The 20753-nt window shown below is 38.0% G+C and overlaps 1 protein-coding gene across 3 annotated transcripts in view; it reads left to right on the top strand.

Annotated features, from left to right (window-relative positions):
* Window positions 1-20753, top strand: part of NETO1 (neuropilin and tolloid like 1) — a 66079-nt gene that overhangs the window by 35896 nt on the left and 9430 nt on the right. The window contains exon 7 of one of the 3 annotated variants that reach the window (XM_030506460.1): window positions 12430-12658. In XM_030506460.1, the coding sequence (XP_030362320.1) occupies window positions 12430-12658 (229 nt within the window). Of the gene's footprint in view, window positions 1-7181; window positions 7222-10873; window positions 11136-12429; window positions 12659-20753 lie in introns of those variants that run through there. The other 2 variants (XM_030506469.1, XM_030506478.1) reach the window with 2 other exon arrangements.

Here is a 20753-nt window from a genome sequence, read left to right as displayed (position 1 = left end):
TGAACTTATAAACTATTTTTTTCCTTTTGCGGTTCAAGGGTAATTTGTCACTTCTGCCAAAATAACCTTTCTCTATAAATAATGACGTGGGCAATGTTAATGGACTTTTTGTTCCATAAGTAATTTTCTTCAATTAATCTTTACATTTTCTCGTATTTTAAAAGAATCAATGTGCTTTCTTAAGTGGGAGGTAATCTTACCACTTTAATTTTCAAAATATCTCAAATAGCTAATATAGAAACTACTAAGTGAACACTGCTGGCTACCTAAGATCATTATTGTTTCTCATCTGGGAACTGTGAAAATGGAGCCAAAGTAAATTCACGTTCCTCTGTATGAAAACTTTAGTTCTTCTGATTTAGAGCCACAGACAAAAGCAGATAGTATCCTCATTTCTCTTCCACCACAGTCATCAGGCTGTGCCTTTGTAACAAACGAGAGAGGACTGCAATGAATTTAGCAATTATTTTCTTGGATTCTGAATTCATCTCTCATCCATGGTTTATCAGTTGTTATATGGATTAATTGTTGCTGCCTACGCTACCATTTCTGTTCTCTTTGCAATTGGAACAGCTTTGTGCCTCTCACCTACTTTCATTCACAATGTTAAAGACAACTCCACATTGTATTTTTTTCTAGCTGTGTGTTATTGGACAGGAAAGGTTTTACAAGGTAGAATTTACATACCTACTAATCTCTGCTATCTTTAAACAGATAAGGTTATTTTTAGTATAATCTCACAGTGGATTGTACTGAATATATCTGTTTCAGCATTTGGTATTGAATAAGCAGGAGGAAGGGTTTCCAAAATATACTTAAACATATATTTTTTATTTTTTTATTACTTTTGAATAATTTCAATATTCATAGAGGTTTTTAATTAAGTAGATGAGGTTCCCACTTTACTACAGTAAGTAGCTACAGTCTAATGACTGGCCTGATTAATTATTATTGCATATGTTATGTATTTAGGTATTAGTAGAAAGAAAACAGGTAAACACAAAAATTAGAATTGTCTTCATTAGAATCAGCACAATGAAATAAGCTAATGAAATTTTCCTACAGTCCTAATTCCAGTTTATGTTTGGTTGCTCAGATAATGTCATTGTGATATTCTTATTTGATCTAACACTAAAGTTCTGTATGATTCAGAGCCCTTCTAGAAATCCCATATTTACGTATCTGTAAGATTTATCAACACTTCAGTCCTGATGTAAAAATACAAATTGTGTAGCTACATAACCATAAACAGTTTGTGACAGAAGAATGACATCCTACCACTGTTAATAGAGGATTAAAGATTGTTTAGTGTTTCATTAACTTACATACCTGTATTTAGTTGAGTTGCACTTCAAAAAGTATATATCAGTAGAAGAGCAACTGGAAGGGAGAGAGATGAGAGCATTCTAGAAAACCTGAGAAAACACTGAAAGTTATTTAAGGTCATCTAGAAGATTTTGTGAATAAAAAGCTTTAACGACAAGGAAGGAGTGCTCTGATGTCCATGTCTATACGATAAGTCATGGTCCTGCACTGTGAAAGATTCAGGTTAGATGCTAGGGAAGAAAATTTCAAACAGCAGAGGGAGGATTGTGAATGACTGGTTAAGGAATTTTGTTCAGCCAGCATTGCTAGTGGTCTTAAAGTGCAGATTAGGTGACAGTCTATGAAAAATGAGAGAAACATTACTAATCCTGCCTTTACGGAGAGGTTTGGGCTGGGTCATCTCTTGATGAATCTTGCTGCTTCCATCTTACAGAATTCTCTGGGTAGAGAGATAGGGCTGTATAAAAGCACATAAATCAGTGTTTCCAAGCATTTGGAGTTGAAAGCTTTTTCAGCAAGCTAGGAAAAAAACCCCAGCAGTTTTCAAGCCTAGATTGCCTAGATTCCTATCACACGGGTAAGTCCGATTTAGCACTTGAACTTTCTTGGTGTGATTTTCACATACATATATATATATGTATACACAGATATCTATACACACATGCACACACACATATGGTTATGGTATCACCATACTGGGGCAGGTTGAATAATTTTTAAACATTAAGGAATAAAATAGTGGATAAAATTAAAACCCCCCAAACTTGTATGCAGTAAGATTTATTAGTAAGATTATTCAATTGAACTGGATTGTATTGTCCATATTTTACAATCAGCTTCCTTTGTGCTTATCTGACCTTGAGCTAATGACATATTCAGTACAGTAATTTTGTGACATCATTCTAATTTATGGTAGCTTGCGCCTATGAAAACGGGCTTTCCTGCTAAGAACAGTAAGAACTCAGGAAAGGTCTTTAAATCCACATGTTCCTGTACTCTGGGCTGTACAGTCTGTTACTGGGAATTATGCCTAAAAGGCCAGTTTCTCAGATATAGTTTGGGTTGGATCTTTGCATCTTTAGTTTCTTAATTAAACTGTGCCAGAATGTGGGCTGCTTGCAATTTCATTTGGCTTAAGCTCATCCAATCTAAACTGTCTGCAGAAGTAAGTTCTTTCCTTGGTTTCCAATTCCAGATTCAAGCCAAGTCTGAGCAAAATGTATGAGCAATGAGATCAGTCAGGGAGTATGAACTTGAGATCTCTCAGCCTGAGCTTCAAACTGACAGTCTGAGTGTAACATTGTTGCTATCCTCAGCAAGCTGGAATGGGACAGAGAACAGCAAATTTCTTGCACGCACTTAAAATAGAGCCACCACTGATTACCTTATAGCACAAAAAATAAAAAGCTGAAAGTGCATGCAGAACTGAAACTTTCTGGAAGTGCAGAAGACAGCAGAAGGCATTTTAGACATGACTTCAATCTGTACACAGACGTGGAGCCTTATATTTGACAGTGACTGGTTGCAAAGAGTGTGTTTCTTGTAATAATTTGAAGTCAGTTCATGCTGAGTAAGATAGCTGTGAATCTGGAGTTTCAGAAACTCAGAAATCCGGACTTATGGAGTGCAGAACTGGGGGTTCTGCACTTTGTGTAGAACCTGACTTCTATTAGTAGTCAGAGCAAAAATGGAAAATGAAGGAGAGAGCTGCTGACCAATTGTGCCAACCCACCCAGAACAGTCAAGAGCTGGAGGAACTGCCTCATCCCAAAATTCTTCTCTGCAGAACAAAGCCCAAAGGAGGAAGTGGATAAGCTTATTGTACTGGGTTTTGAAAAACTTCAGAGATATCGTTGGCTGCAGCAGTGGTTAAGCAAAGAATCTCTATTTATGAATAGAAAATAAGAAAATGAAAAGAATGATAGTATATTTCTCATTTTCTGTTAAGGGTGAAATGTTGGAGCATAATATCAATGACAACTGTTTTTCTATATGGGATGCATCAGCAGCTTGACAAGCATCCCCCCAGAAGACAGAACTCATGTTTGTTCTCAGGTAGCACTCCCTTTGGTGGGTAACTTTCCCAGCAGGGTACCATTGTGTCATGCTTGTTCCTTGAGAGATTCTGTAGGAAATAAAAAGTCAGCACAATTTGACAGTAATACTAATAAACCATTCACAAAGATGAAGTTCTGATGCTGGGAAGAAACAATAAGCAGTGCTTATAATCAGAACCTCTGGGCAGTTTGGGAAAGGGCATCCTAACTACAGATAGACAAGCCTTAGTCTGAATCTGGTCCAGTTGAAATCATCTATTCAGAAAGTATGAGCAAATAATGACCTCTGTATGTACACCATGAGAAATTAAATGAAGTTGGAAGCTAGTTAGAAAAGGTGATGCCTAATTCTCCTGCCCCACCTAAGCGTGTTACTGGGCAAAGAAGATATCTTTACGAATTATAGGATGCAAGACTTAACAAAAAGCTCAAGAAACTGAAAGGATTAATTAATGAGTATCTAGTTTTGACAAATTATTTCAGTCTCCTTAAACCTGAGCTGTCTAAAAGTGGTGTCTATAAGGGTAACATATCCCTGATTTTTGGAGGCTTCTTAATCAGGTGTAGAAGAAAAGCTTTAAGTAGTACACTAAAATTTAATAGAAGTCGTTTGACTGGTGATTCCTGAAATATTGCAGAAAAATGGAATATAAAAAATGCAAACCCTAATATCCATAGACACTTTTACAGGCTTCAAATGAGCTCTATCTCTGAAGAAGCTCTGAAGCTTGCTAACATACGGATAAGCAAATGACATTATGAATGAAAAAAAACCTGATACATTTATATTGCATCTGGGGAACAAGGTGAACAAATGATGTTTAAAGAAGTAGAAAATACTGTTTACTTGTGTTAAACTATTAAAAATACTTCTTTGAAACAGTTTTGTTAGATGAAGATGCAAGACAAGTGTGTGTGTAGAATCATGTATGTAGAATGTCTTTTAGCAGGCATGGTAATACACATGCCAGAGTAGCACTGACAAAATCCACTTTGAGTTAGCATGAATCTATTCCATTCAGGTAGAGAAAGATAACCAACCTAAGCAACCTCAAACCAAATAATTGTTAGGAAATGTGATAAAAAAATCTATTGATTAAAGTAATAAAATATTTGCCAAAGAAAAGCAGAATCAGGATGTGCATTACAGTTTTCAGCAGAACAGCACCAAGGAGCTGTAAAGGTTGTCACTTGCAAGCATTCTGCCACTGTATGAGAGAAAAATGACAGTTACAATAAATGTCAGTTACTGGGGGCTCACAAAAATCTGAAGAAACAAATAGGACACAGCAAAGAAATCCAAAGAGCTTCATTTGTCCAGGAAAATGGTATTTTGACGTCTGATCCTAGCTGTGAATCACAGGGTGTTAGAAGTACCATCTAAGGTTGTCACCTTTGACAGACAGTATTCTCCAAGCCCCAGCCTAGAGGAAAATATGAAGTATGGAGTTATCTGTTTGCACAGTATGGTTCCAGACTAGTAACAGCAGGTCCCAAAATGTCAAAAAAACCCCAAACCCGAACAAACAGAAAACCAAACAGAACATGTCCTGTTAACACTTTCAGGCTGAAGTAAAGTGGTTTAAGAAAAAAAAACAAACCCCGAAACAACAGTTCAGGATCCAAACAATAGGACAGGCTATTTTAGAAGACAAATCCAAACATTTTAAGTAATATGTATTTTAGTTTGGTATATTTGTAGTTGTCTTGCCTTGTTTTGTGGTTTAAACCCAGCTGGTAACTTAGCACCACACAGCTGCTTGCTCACTCTCCCCCTTGCTCACTTCCCTCCAGGGAAGGGGGACAGAAAACAGCTCAGGTTGGGTCACTGCTGCGCTTAGACTGTTTCTCGTAAGGCTTATCCTCCATTGTTTCATATAGTTATTCCTATAGCATGCAATTCAAATCATGGGTCATAGCAATTTAAAAGTATTTCCATTACAATCTCCACCCTAGTCCATTTGGGCCAGGTTACAAGGTTTAATATTGCAATGAGCTCCTCGCCTTGCCCCTGCTTCGGCATGCACTTGTCCACAGACTGAAATCCTTTGGGGTGTACCTAGTGCAAGTGGCCACAGCCTTTTCAGGGGTATACCTATTGTGGCTTAGACTTAGCCACAGCCACAGTCACTTTGAGGTGCACTTGTTCCGGTACAGCCTTCTTCATCAGCCACAATGCCTTCAGAGATACACCTGCTCCAGCGTGGCCTTACCCACAGCCACAGAACCTTCAGAAGTAAACCTGCTCCAACATGGCCTTACCTATGGCTGCAGTCCCTCTGGGGGTGTACCTGCTTTCCTGTGGGCTCATCCACTGTCACATGCTTTTGAGGTGCTCCAGCGTGACCTCATGCACAGCCACCAGTGCTTCAAGGTGTACCAGTTCCTGCATGGACTTCATAGCCACAGATGCTTTGAGGTGTAACTTCTCCACTGTGGATTTATCCTTGGGCCACAATTTCTTCAGAGATATACCTTCTTTGGCACAGACATAACCACAGCCATAGACACTTTGAGATGTACCTGCTTTGGCATGGGCTTATCCACAGCCACAGGCACCTCAAAGTGTCCTGCGCTTGAGCACCTCAAGGTGCTCCTGCATGAACTTATCCACAGGTCACAGTCCCTTTGGCTCGAGTTTCAGGCCTGTCCAGCACAGCAGCACAGAGACAGCAGCGATGCCCTGGCCATCTGCCATCCCAGGCACACGGCCATTGCTGTTATCAGAAAGCTCTCAGGCGTAGCAGTAAGGTGATCAGCAGCGCAGCGGTACAGCAAGCAGCAAAGTGAACAGCAGCCCCTAACAAACACTAGGCTCTAATATACAGTAGGGCAAGCAAGCTCCATGGCAAGCACAGGAGCCTGCCAATTAATAGATGAATAGCAATAACAGCTATAAATTTGATCTAACACATTCCAATCAAATCTGTCATTATCTTGAACCCTTTGACCCCCCACGCTGGGCATGAAAAAGGACTGTTGTGGTTTAACCCCAGCTGACAACTAAGCACCACACAGTGGCTCTCTCACTCCTGCCCCCAGTGAGATAGGGCAGAGAACTAGACGAGTAAAGGTGAGAAAACTGGTGGGTTGAGATAAAGACAGTTTAATAGGCAAAACAAAAGCCATGCACGCAAGCAAAGCAAGAATTCTTTCGCCACTTCCCATCAACAGGCAGATGTTCAGCCATCTCCAGGAAAGCAGGGATCCCTCAAGTGTAATGGCTACTTGGGAAGACAACACCACTCTGAATGTCCTCCCTTTCCTCCCCCTTACCCCACCTTTATATGTTGAGCATGATGTCATATGGTATGGGATATCCCTTTGGTTACTTAGGGTCAGCTGTTTCAGCTGTGTCCCCTCCCAACCTCTTGTGCACACCCAGCCTACTTGCTGGTAAGGTTGTGTGAGGAGCAGAAAAGGCCTTGGCTCTGTGTAATCACTGCTCAGCAATAATGAAAACATCCCTGAATTATCAACACCGTTCCCAGCACAAATCCAAAACGTAGCCCCATACTAGCTACTATGAAGAAAATTAACTCCAACCCAGGCATGTGTCTAGTCACATAGACCTGAATAAGATGCAGAATAAACAGGCACTGTAACTGATCACTGTGCAATGCAGAAAGATGGACCATTTAACCCAGTCCTGTGCGTACAAAAGAATTGACTGAAACTAGAAGCTGAAAATGCAAAATCTGGATGTTAGGCCGGGATGAAGAGGAGGTCTTTGTCTTACACCTAAGTTACTTTTGGCAGTTGAATGATGGCTTCTTGTTTGTTTGTTTTGGTTTTAAGGGACTGAATGTCTGTGCACATATATGAAGTTTGATATGCTGGGATATGGTTTGAAGCTTTTTCCTGACTGGCCTGGTCAATCATGTTGTCGGTCCTAAGCTTAAATGATTGATTAAAAAGCAGAACTCATCAAAAGTGAGTCACTATGAAGAAATTATAATCTGACCATATTACTGAGATGATATATTATTTATGGTTTAAAATAATTCTTTTTTTTCATATATGCAGTCAGAGATTTCTGTTGTTTCCAAATTTAATCAAAAAAATAGTAAGACTTATCCATCATTTCCTTTTTTAGTATTATGTTGACGATACAAACCTTAAAGGTGACAAGACAATTATTTGAAATGTGTGACAGAGTGTAAACTATCTATGCTACAATTGCAGCATGGCGTTATCAGTTTTGTTGTTAATGGCACTGGCATTTGCAGCGACATTCTCAAAACTCAGTAAAAGCTAATACTTGTGCACTAGCAGCCTGTTCTTCTAAGTAATGTGGAACTGATGATTTCAGGTAAGTGTCTTATTAAAACTACAACAGAAATGTGAAAGAAGATATGAGAGTTATGCTGCTTCTTTCAAATAAGATGTCTTCATCAAGAATGTCCCAATTGTGCTAATATGGTGTGTCAGTATCTATAGAAACGTTCGTTCCAAAAGTTCCTATTGGCATCACTGAAAAAAATGCTTAATGAAGGCACATGGTGGCATTTGAGTTTGTGACCTCTTTGTTTTGTTAATTTGTTTTCTTTTGGGGAAGAAAAAATTCTTATCCATTTTCCTGCTGGTAGAAGTAATAACTAAGACCTCAGTAAATTAAATAACCTGGAATATTGATAATTTTTCTCTCACTTTCTGCTTAATTTCTTTTAGTGAGATCCACATACCAGTGAAAGTAATGAGACTATTGCTACTGATTTCAAAAAACTATGTTCAGGAACATTTTGCATTAAACAACAGTATATCATATCATTAGGTTTATTCTTTGCCTGGGGAACTCAATTTATTAGTCATTTTCTTCTGCCAGTGTGAGTCTTACAGCCAGTGACAGGAACAATGGCAAAAATATAGTAATAAATCCATAAAAATTGGAAGAGGTGTGCAGATGCAATTAAATTATTCAAGCTCTTTAAAATAGAATCTGATCCAATGTCAGGTTGTCAGTTTGTGTAATCAGTTTCCAGGTTTTTTTTTAAATGCCTGCAGTCTTAATCCATAGGTCTGATCCAAATAAGTAAATGGAAAGATAGCCACAGATTTTAGTGTGCTTTGTATCAAGTCCTCATTACTTTATATAAAGTTCTGGGAATAGTCATCTCCAAAGGAGATGTTGAGAATGAAACTCCAACTCACTTCAGAATATCAGGAATTTATTATTTTCTCTATTTTATGAAGCTTCATACCATTGGAGAAGGTGCCATCTTTCTTCTAAAGGATAGACATAAATTTCTAAATCAAATTTTTATTTCCAGTGGTTCCAGTACCTACCAGGTCTGTATATGTTATGATCTTAGCTGAATTTATCACATACAGGAATGAACTTGCATGACTGACCGCAGAATTAAGGCTTGGGAAGAACTGAAAGTGATGGCTTCTTCACTGAAAGACTTAAAGAGAAATGCTAAGTTATTGTTCTCCTGATTTCTTTTCAGCACTTATAACTGCTACTCTGAGAAATATTTTACTATTTTATAAAGCTAGTCTGCCACCAGAAAGTAGAGAATGTCAAATGATAAGCCCACAGATTTAAGACTTTGGCTGTACTGTTATATGAACAACCCATTTGAAGAGATCAGAAATAATTAATGAATGCTGGAAATTGCTGTGAGAGCTGGTATTTTATAACTGCTGCAAGGATTAACACACATTTCCTGTAAGAATAAAAACAGATATAAATTACATCTCAATAATGAAATGGAATAACCCATGCAAGATATATGTTTGCTTATTTATATGTATACACACATATATATGTACATATATATGTATATATATGAAGCAGCAGGGTAGAAATGGAGAACAAGTGAGCGAGTGTAAGAGGTTTTTCCCCATTAGGTAAAGTTTAATTTTACTATTGTTCTGTAGCTGGACTAACTGCAGTTGGAGTAGGTAAGAGCTTTCCTTAAAAGTGGAATAAGGTAAAAATGTGACATATGTACATTACATTACATCTCTACAGTCTATCTTACCATTATATGGTGTATTGTAACATATAGATGGTACACACATAATAGGCATATATAGCATAAAAATAATGGTTCCTGAAAATAACATGCTGGAAGCCATCTGTGCTTCTCTATGAGACATTTATCTGACATACTTTGCTTCCTGGAAAGCAATCATTTTGCATATTTGTATACAATTTTACTGCAGAAGGGTTTTATTGCACTACCTGTGACAAAGCTGGCCAGCACTCAAGCACCCGTCAGATGCAGGCTGCTTCTGTTAGGAGAGGAAAGAAAAGTAAGATGCATATTTAACTTCTCATTCTAAGCGAAACTTTATGCAGAGATGGACTATGGACTGTCTCAGCAGCTTCACAGGAGAAGCTGGGTGCCAGGGTTTCACAGCTCCTGTTACGGTCTTGTTTGAGCTGGAGCAAATGGTTTCTAGAACACAGAAGCAACTCTCTGGTGTATCCCAGCTACGGCCAATTCTTTGGTGTGGGTGTCACGGCTCTGTCTTTTCCCATACCTCCCACCATCACATATAATCTTGCTCTGGCAGGACAACAGAGTGCCTGTGCCAGGTGAACCCCAGGGGCCACTAATATAAGAGGGTCTTATCAAACCATGAGAATGAAGAGTAAGAGCCCAATTTTTCATGGTTGTGTTTGAGCCACTGACTGGTCCAAAATTCTTGTCTGCAATTCTCTTACAGGACTTTTGTTGTTCATTTTTGCTTAGTTCCAGTTAAATTCTGCACATTTTCATACACTTCCTATCAGAGGTGTAGCGGTTTTTAGGAAGCAGCTGGCAGCAAAGGTCAGCCATCTGCCTGGTGGCCATGGAAGTGGCTGATGCTATATAAACAGAAAAGAGCAGCAAACACACTGAAGATGAGGTTTACCTGAAGGGCTAAAGTAGTCAGATATCAGTAAGACAGAAATGCTCTAAATAGCTGGAGAACACCAAGAACAAGGATTTGGACCACGAGGAGTGAAGGGTCAGGTGCCTAAGCACCTGGGGAAGGGAGGAAGAGACTAAAGAATGAAAGACTTTTAAAGGGATGTAACCAGTGCAGAGGAACTTCAGAAATTCATCTTCCGCTCTGAATAAATCTTCAGAATTCAAAACAAATATTTAAGTATGACTTCTCCAAGGAAGTAACTGATCTGTTTTAACAGGAATGGAAACTGCATGTTCCCCAGTAGGAGAAGAAATGGCAAAACATTTCAATGCAACACACTTATAAAAAGCAGTGGATAATGTGAGAAAATTTCAGCAATGCTAAGTGACCAAATTCTAGTAATTTTTCTTTCCACTTGCAGGGGTGGAGCAACCAGTAAGCGAAATGAAAAACACTATGAAAAGTATTCACTGATATAAGATATTGCCATCCGAATTGTGTTTTGCTGTTAACAGTTTCATTTTGTAGAGATTAATACAGGCATCTTCCTTAATTTATAGTATTTAAGAACCAGGATGCACAGTAAAAGTAGAATTCGCTTAACTGCAATTTAATTGAAATAGATTCTTCTGAGTTCTTCTGGAGGATGGGAACGCTGGAACATAAGTAAGGATTACCGTAAGGAATAACATACTAGAAAAAGGTGAGACAAGCAAAATGAAACTTAGTATGCCAAATTTCATATGCTAATAAAACTTGTTTTACAACTATTCTTTTGAGTAAGACCAGTTGCAAAGCATAACAAGGAATGATAATGTAACATAATACACTACATGAAAAGGATCATTTAAATATCTGGGCTATTACTAAACAGTGGCAGACTGCTTAATAGTACACAATTCTCAAACCATAACAGTTTTAATACATTATCGAGGCGAAGGGGTGAGTCCTGTTGCTACTAGGTTATACTATGTTTATGTACTTTATGCAAATCCAGAGAAGCTCTTTAAGCAATTGTTCTGTGCATGTAAAACAACTGCCTGAAGTTAATACGATTGTTTGTAAAGAAGTGTATCTGGTGTCTAATACAGTGGAGTTTCTTTTTGGTTGTTTTTTCAAGTGAAGATGTGTATAGCTGGATGCCGAATGTGCTTACTGGCTTTCATGTTATTTGTGCCCTACTTCGCCTTTCTCCTCTCTGTATCATTCTCCTGAAATCTCCTGAGTAGGCTTGGCAGTTTGGTTATGTATCATGTGTCTATTGAAAATATTACCTGCCCTCTCTGTTACTGGAATGTTTGATGTTTCTTGTACTATTGCTTTTAAAATGAGTGGTTTTCCCTATTAAAGTCCATATAGAGTTGAATATCAAATAATAGCATTTTCTCCTCAACCCTGCTTCTTTCAGGGTAGATTTAAAGAGTTTTTCGCAAAGAGCAATACATCTATTACTTTTATGAGAGAACTTAGCTTGTATGCAAGAGAAATTTCCTTAAAAAAAAAAAACCAAAAACCCAAACAAAACTTCTAGGTTTCTAGCAGTTTCCACAAAATATGTCTGATTTCAACCTTGCTAAATTATGAAAATATGTACCATAAGGCTTTGTTTAGAAAAGCTGAGATGTTAGCCAGATTGCTGGAAGAAACATAATAATATTAATGATTGAGTTCTCCCTGGCTCCCACATTCTCACTTCCTGAATCAGTGTAGCTGAGACATATCATAAGGATGACACAAATTGACTCTGGGGAGGGAGCAACAGTTATTTGCCTTATTATATTCCATGTCAGGCATGTAATAGAGCAATACTGTGCCAGCCAGCGAAAGAAGAAATTTCTAGCTTGCGTGTCCTTCAGCTTGAAGGACCATTGTGCATACCTCTCAGAGATGGGTATATATTTGGAAACTAGGACCTTAGTGCGAAGAACAACAAAAATATCGAGATGTCCCTGTAGATTTTACTTTGAAGCAAGACAAAATACCAGGAAGCATAAACAGTGCTCAGTTTCCATATTAATGCCCTTGCAAGGAAGTGGCTATGATTCACCAGCTCCAGAAAAATTATTATGATGGTACTGTTGTGCAGTCTTTCTCCCACAAGGTAAAGCAAAGGTGTTTTAATTTTTTTATTCAGTCAAGTGTCTGTACATGTTACTTTTATTGTTTGTTTATTTCATAGATCTATTTGCGATTCTTGGACTACGAAATGCAGAATTCCAATGAATGTAAAAGGAATTTTGTAGCTGTCTATGATGGAAGTAGCTCCGTGGAGGATTTGAAAGCAAAGTTTTGCAGCACTGTTGCTAATGATGTAATGCTGCGGACAGGTCTCGGTGTAATCCGCATGTGGGCAGATGAAGGCAGTCGAAGCAGCCGATTCCAGATGCTCTTCACATCCTTCCAAGAACGTAAGATCCTAATCAATGCATCCATCTCTCAGTTTGATAAATGATAGAAGTCCCCAAAACTGTTAAAGTTTTCTTCATGCAGAGTAGTCACTGGAGACTGTTCCCAAACAAGCTATGCAAATATTGAGAACAGGTTTTATTTCAAGCATTTATAGCATGTAATAATTTGTAACACAGTAGACAGATAAAGCATAGGATTTAGAGACAGAAAAACAGATACAAGTAGTCATGACCTGTCCAGTTGTATGACCACAACTTTTATCTGATCTCTAAGCCACCAGGTTGATATGTCTCAGTTTTCCTTTACACAACATGGAAAATAACACAGTTCTGAAGGTTTTTATCAAGCCTGAACCTTTTCTATGAGTTTGATTTTTAGATCTCATTATGAGGGGCATTTGAAAAGTACTTTATGATTACTTTATCACAGATGGTAGCTGTATTTGTACATGTTCCAAAATGTATATATAACAATAAACATATGTGTATGATATCATTAAGCAAAGAATTTAATTAATTTTTTTTGTAGTAATAGAAGTTTTCTAAAGTCTTACATGATATTTTGGTTAATACTCTATGTGCCTTGCTTGCATTCATATGTTTATGATTTCTGCATTCAGATAACAAGCAAACAGCCTTTGAAAGAAACAAAAGGTAGTTCTAGCCAGTTCAAAACTTACAAACAAATCACAGAAAACCCTCAACAAAACCCAATAATCCTATTCACTGAAAAAGATTGACACAGGTTATCACCTGAGAAAGATGTCGATTTGTTTTGTTTGATGAAAATAATGCGTATCTGGTCCCTTGAGGAAGAACTATACGCATTGATTTTCACACGCTGATTCATGTTCATTTTTAATGCATTTTTTGGCTTGTGCATCATGTGTCTGACACAAAGATTTCTGTGCGGCTGTCAATGGTTGGAATGAAGGAGCAATCCTATCAAACACATTCTTCATCTGCATTCTGTGTGTGTATACCCTGCAATAAGGCAATGAGACTGTTGAGAACAGCCTCTGTAATTCCTTAATTATGGCTCTGATTAAAAATTTCTGACAGTCTACATGCCTGAAATTGCATACGCAGCTGTACTTTCACACTGCAGCTTTAGGGTGGATTACATTTTTCTTGTCTGTAAATCAGGCCAGGGTCTAAAAGATATTGAGAACCCTCAACTGAGATAACACTGCCCTTTTCTCATTTCTGCAACTGGAGATGGTCTTGAATATTCAAGATCTGATTCATTTTTTTTCACAAGGCATCCTGATCTGTTACCTTAGAAACAACTGCATAGACACTGGAGGTTCACAACATTTAAAGAACTGGGGAGTGAAACACTGTGATGACTAACTTGAAATGAAGGTTTGAATAAGTGTGTGTTTGCAAGGCTTTCACATTTTAAATGAAAGTAAGGAAAATGTTGTTTGTTTTTTTTTTCTAATATTCCTAATATGTTTACCTGACATCCTACATCTTATGAGCTATTCCATTCTTGTAAACAGAGAACAGTTAGTATAAAATAACTTCATGGTATTCTTACTGGGAAGTTGAAAATATGAACATGATGTTTTTTCTGTAAATTCATTCTGATCAGTCATTGCACACTAAAAGCTGAAAATTTATTAAGGGTTAAAATGTGCTTTAAGATACATATACATAGCCTGCTCATAAATAGTAGAAGAAACTGCATCTGTGGTTTTAATGCTGGAAGCTGACTTTAATGATTTAAAGGTGATGCAGATTGTACTTTCTATGCCATGTCAGTTGTCTGTAAGTGCTGCCCTATGCTGCAGACTGGTGCTGGCTGTCAGGAGTCAGCTAGAGCAGATGCTGGTGTGTGCACTGCAAAACACAGCTCATAGCATGTAAACTGCAATGTCTTTCAGCAGCATGTGGGAATAATTAGATCATCTGCTTGGAAGAGAAGGAATGTCAGACCTCATTCAGGGATATGTGCATCAGGGAACAGACACCTGTATCTCTACTCAGGGACAAATAAAAACGAAAAAAGCTATTTTGTTCATCTAGAGATGAGAAATAAAAAAAATAGAAGATGACATTTATGTTGTGGTCGTGTGCATGGGAAAAAGTGACAAAGTAAGTTCCTGTATTTACTGTTACTGTGGGACTGACCAGGAGGTGTTGTGATCTGTAGCTCCCCAAGTTCCTCTCCTTATTGTGGAGTTGTCAAGACTCTGAGCTTCCTTACACAAGGCACTGTGCACTGGCAGTGGGTTTTTTTGTGGAAACAGGCTATTTAGCCTGAGCAATGCTTTCTTTCTGTGCAAGTCTGTAGAGTATTAATTCTTGTTATAGAGCCATTTTCTTGGGGACTTGACATCTATGTAGACAAGAGGTTTTTATATGATTATTTTCATAGTTTGATTTGTATATTCCAATTACATTTGAGATATATATATGGGGTTTTGGAAAGGCATCTAAAACGTGGCCTTACAAGTTTCCAAATCTTTAGCAGTAATGTTCTGCAGAGCAGCAATGCAATAAATGTCTGAAGGAAAGGCATACAATGCAGGAAGTTAAATTTTCTATGCCAGAAAATCAGTAATGATTCTCAAATGATCAAAATAGAAGTAGATCTCTAAGTAATGCTTAATAACCAATTAATTCTTAATAGCTGATAATTTAGAGTAATGATCTGATAATTTGCGATCAGCATTATGAGATATTCCAACTATCATTTTGGGTTTTGTCTGCTTGTGTCTTTACCTTTTTAGTGTTTAATATATCTTCTAAAGCATACATATCTAATAATAATTTCGTGTATGGTAGTTACTGTCTACAATAGATTTTAAATATCCAAGAAATTAATTTAAGAATCAGAAAAAGGAAACCAAGAAATCTGGTATCATCAAAAGGTGTGTCTTCATCTGGTAAGAAGACTTGCAGAGTGTGGCTTTGTTTTTTCATCCACTGACTAACTGTTCTTTTCATTTTCCATGACTGTGAGAGTAATCGCCAGCCTGATTAATGACAGACATTCTACACCTAGAGCTTCTTCAAGGAGCTGCTGCTGAGCAGACACACCTACGCTTTAACCTAAAAGATTTGTAGAACCAGGGCATATGAGATAAGAGAAAATCCCCCTGTATGCACAGCAGGCAAGATGTTAGTTCTCTTGCTTCTCACTGCTATTTGGTTGCACTGTTTCGTCCTCCATACATAACCGTGTATCACAAATCCCAGACTAGAAAAATATCGTTCCTTCTTTTATTTTGTTTCCCCTTTGAGCTCTAAGCCTGTTTTTAAAGACCTGTTCATGTGGCTTTCCTAACAAAGCACAAGTTCTATCATTATGGTTTTCTTTCTTTTAACAAAACCCATATTTGGATAGAAATCTAGGGCCATTTTAGAAGAGTAGTGCACAGTTTTACTGAGAAACAGTACTCAAGTCCTTGTTTACAGCCATAATCCCTGAAGATGATCACCCCAGCATGGGCAATTCTCTGATGGGGAAAAGGCACTGTAGGTATGCAGTATTAATGACTGTGGTTATTGTGGTAATGCAAAAGAAACTACTGAAGTAGGGAACAACAAAGTGATAAGTGCAACACAAGTGAAGAGATGATTTCCCTTTGCACTCCCTTTAGGAGCGTAAATAGATTGCAATTTTGGTGGTTTTGCTCCCTGCTTCCACACTAATATATAAAAAAGAAAATACTGGGATTGCCACCTTACTGGTGAGCACTCGTCTGTGGTTTTCTTCTCCTCTGTGCTGTTTGCAGTTATCTCTAGTGAATATCTACCTCTTCACTGGCTAAGCATCTCAATGGCTCTCTGGCCGTGAACAAAAAAACTGTTTGTATAAATGAACACAGACTGGAGCTCTGAGCATATGCTCCTGAGCTGCCATTCTTTGTTGAGTTTGTGTGTCAAAGCAACCATGAAACCACATGTAAGTGTTTTTTAAAGACGAAATTATCAATGTGTATCTGGCATTAACTACCCATAAAAGTTACATTTATCTTGGACAGAGCTGTCTGAAGGTGACTGAGAAGAAAAATTCAATATTAAGCACATTTCATTTTCAAGTTTCTAATGGCTGTATTTTAATACATTGGGGCTTTTTTTCTTCGTTAGTGGCAAATGAAAATAGAAGTAATTTTACTTTAGGTAATACACTTGTGGTGTACAGTACTAAAACCATTTTAATAATTTTAATAAAGCAAGTGAAACAGTCTCTCAGCATGACTGATGGACTGTTCCTTGGAAAGAACTTCTGTTTCAAGGATGATTCAAGAAATGCTTGAAGAATTTCATCTGTCTTTCTCTTGTTAAAGAAAGCAAGCTCTATACTTCAGCAATGAACAGTGGGAAAATCAAAATGATCTATACATAAAGAATTCATGTGCAGAGCATAATGCAATGAGCAATCCTGAGTACGTGAGGAGTAGGTGTGAAATGTCTGAGTTCAGTATAAAATATTTCTCACATCTAACCATTGTTCAGATTTCAGAAACTTCCCATTCACCCTCAGGAGAAAGCAAGACCTCTTAAAAATGTTATGACAAGAAGGGAAGCAGGGGGTAGGGGGGAAGACAGAAGCCTAAAAATAACAAGTAAGGTAGTGCATTCATTTAAGATTAGGGAGTCCTGACTGAAATCCTTGTCTTGAAACAGACTTAAAGGGTAAATGCATACTGTTCAATGAAGTATGACATGGACACCCAAGCTAGCTTGCTCAGGAAAGGAAAGTAGTTGTGCTAACTCTGCACAGTGCTGAGAAACAGTGTAAATACACTGGGAAAAGCACTGCACTCAAGTGGAACTGCCAGGCTTCACACCAGGTCCATATCAAGTCAGCATTTAACTTCGTGTTGTAAAAATATGTTGACCTGGCCATGTTTGCATTTTATAAAAGTATAAAATTTGCCCCCAGAAATGATGCTCAATACACACAGATAATGTGTTTTCTTATTACTGTCATAACATTACAATAGTATAAAAATTATTAACAACACTCAGAATATTTAATTGCTATAGTTCTTTATATAAATTGGTATTTTATAGTATAATTGTGCATGCATTACTTGTGAATATTTATTTTATTGTCTCATTGAAAGTAGTCATTTTCTAAAATATGTAAATTTGACTGCTTTTATTTCACATTACTTTGAAAATATTACATATGGAAGAACTATTAATGCTCTTTATGTTTCTCTGCATTAGGGCTACTCAGGATTAAAAGAATTTATGATCATTTTGCATTAATAAATTAAAAAGTATAGATTATTGGCTCCATGTGCATTCCCAAAACCTTCCAATAGCAAGAAATTACAGACAACTCCATTGCCTCAATTTTTATGAACTTTGAAAGCAGTAACTTTCAAATACTGAACTCAGGCTTTTTTGAATACTGTGATGGTAACCTTCTCGAAATATAATCATTATAACAATATCCTAACTTGTACTGGAAACAAAATATATTTACATGTGAGATAACAGAAATAGGGTTGTTATTATTGCAGGATTTTTAAAGTATAGGTTTCCTAAACCTGAAAAAGATTATGGGATAGTATGTCTAATCCCGTTAACTCACAAAATACATTGCTTGTATATCTTCTAGGATAAGTGCACCATCTTGTGTTCAGTATAAATAGTTGTTGAAAAGCAGAAGATGTTACATTATAATTATTTCAATAACTATAAAATCTTTTTATAAGTTAAGATACAAGCTATCCCTACACATACCACAAAAATTCTTAAAAACAAAATATTAACATTAAAAATAATGTAGAATGAGAGTGCTTGAAGTTTTTTTCCTTTGTTTATATTATTTATATAAACTGTAATTTTACATAAAAATAATTATCGGTTCAAATCCAAACTTATTTTAATAACTAGTTTAATTTAAACTACAGTGTTTTCATGCAGTAATAAAAAAATAAAAAATCAAAAGACTTAAAGTTATTAAAATACATCAGGTTGAATTATACGTATAGTTCTAATTTGCTCACTGGTGTTATTAGGAATTGTTCATTGTGCTGAATATGCAATCTCACTATTTCTAGGCCAGTATCTTGGCAGAGCTTGACTCAAGGCAGCTTTAGGACACAGGAGTAGTAACGTAACTGTGTGTTCCCTGCTGTTACTTTTAATCTAATTATGAAGCCATCTTTTCAGAAAGTCATAGAAGGGTTGAGATTGGAATAGACTACAAGATATGGTCTAGTTCAATCCTCCTGCTTAAAGCAGAATTAGCTACAGCAAGTTTGCTTAGGGCTGGCTGTATACAGTTGGGTTTTGAATATCTTCAGTGATGGAGTCTCCACAGCCTCTCTGGGAAATCAGCTCCAGCACGGTGTTTGACCAGGCTCCAGAAGTTTGTTCTTGCATTCAGGGGGAACTTCCTGTATTTCATTCAGTGCTCATCGCTTCTTACATGTCACTGGGCATTGCTGAGAAGAGCCTGGCTCTGTCTTTACTCCCTCCCATCAGGTATTTGTACGCATTGATCAGACCTCACTGAATCTTCTCCAGGCTGAAAAGTCACAGCTCTCTTAGCCTCAACTTGTACGTCAGATGAACCAAGCCTTTAATGGTCTTTATGTCCTCAGCTGGACGCAACTCCACTACATCCATCTCTCTCTTGTGCCCAAGAGCCCAGAACTGCATACACACCACTGCAGATGCGGCCTTGCCAGTGCAGAGAAGAGGGGAAGGCTCACATTTCTCAACCTGCTGCCCATGCTCTTTCTAATGTAGCCCAGGATACTGGAGGCCTTCTTTGCCCATCTCTACAGCTACCCAACCACTTCATTTATCAACCAGTCCTCCCAGTTTTGCACTTCCTGGAACTTGCAGGTTAAAAGCTTTTAAATAGAGAAACACAACATTCACTGCTCTCCCCTCACTCTCCAAGCCAATCGCAGCAGTCATGTTGAGCATGATTTCCCTTGCATAAGATCATGCAGACAAAATTCTTGTCCTCCATGTATTGGGAAATGGTTTTCGGGATTATTTGCCCTCTTACCTTCCCAGGGATTGATCTGAGGCTGACTGACTGAATGCTCTCAGCATTCTCCTTCTTGTTTTCCTCAAAGATGGGGCGATATTTTCTTTTTTCTAGTCCTCAGAGATCTCCCCCAATCACCATGATCTTTCAGAGATAATCAAGAGTGATTTCACAATTACATTAGCCAGCTACTGGGGGCATTGCATTAGAGCCCATGGGCTCATGCCTGTTTAAATATTCCCTAGCCTGGTCCTCTTACTTGCTCCAGGCTTTCTTCTTCATCTCTAGAAGGCATTCAGTACCTCAGTCTTTTCCATGTCATTTGTCACCAGGTCCCCTGCCATATTCATCATCGCACTCACATTTACCCCACCTTGCTTTAGCAGCTGACATACCTGTAGAAGTCCTTTTTGTTGCCCTTTACAGCCGTGCTACTACCTCTTGTATGTGTCCTTTTTATGTTTGAGTTTAGTCAGGAACTCATTGTTCATCTGCAGGCTAACTGCCACCTTCACTTCGTTTTCTGCTTCTCCAGTTAGACAACTATTGAGCTTGGAGGAGGTGGTCTTACAGAGTCAACAAACTCTCCTGGAACCCCTATCTTTCCAGGACCACCTCCCATGGCATTCTTCCAAGCAGACCCCTCAACAGTGAATTTTTTCCTTCCCAAGGATCAAAGTCGTGATCCTGCTTTTTGCCTTATTCCCTCTTTGCAGCATCCTGCACTCCACCATCTCATGATCACTGCAGCAGGGCTGCACCTGCACCCTACATCTCTGACTGGTTCTTCCTTGTTTGTAAAAGTATGATACCTAGCAGAACTCCCCTAGCAGAACCGATTACCTGTATCAGGAAGTTATCATCAATGTGCTCTGAAAACCTCCTGGACTGATTGTGCCCTCCTGTATTGTCTTCCACATATATCAAGGGGTTAAAATTCCCCATAAAGACCAGGTCCTGCAAATATAAGGCTTCTTCTAGATCTCTGAAGAAGGTTTCATCTACTTCTTGTCCCTGATCAGGTAGCCCACAGCAGACAGACACCAACTACAGTATTGCTAGCTGTGGGCCAACACTGAGCTGCCTACTAATCCTGAACCAAAAACTCACTTGGCTCCT

The sequence above is a fragment of the Strigops habroptila genome, chromosome 1, assembly GCF_004027225.2.
Source record: "Strigops habroptila isolate Jane chromosome 1, bStrHab1.2.pri, whole genome shotgun sequence".
Taxonomy (NCBI): Eukaryota; Metazoa; Chordata; class Aves; order Psittaciformes; family Psittacidae; genus Strigops; species Strigops habroptila.
The sequence above is the reverse complement of the archived record's forward strand: the minus strand, read 5'-3'. Positions and strand labels throughout refer to the sequence as shown.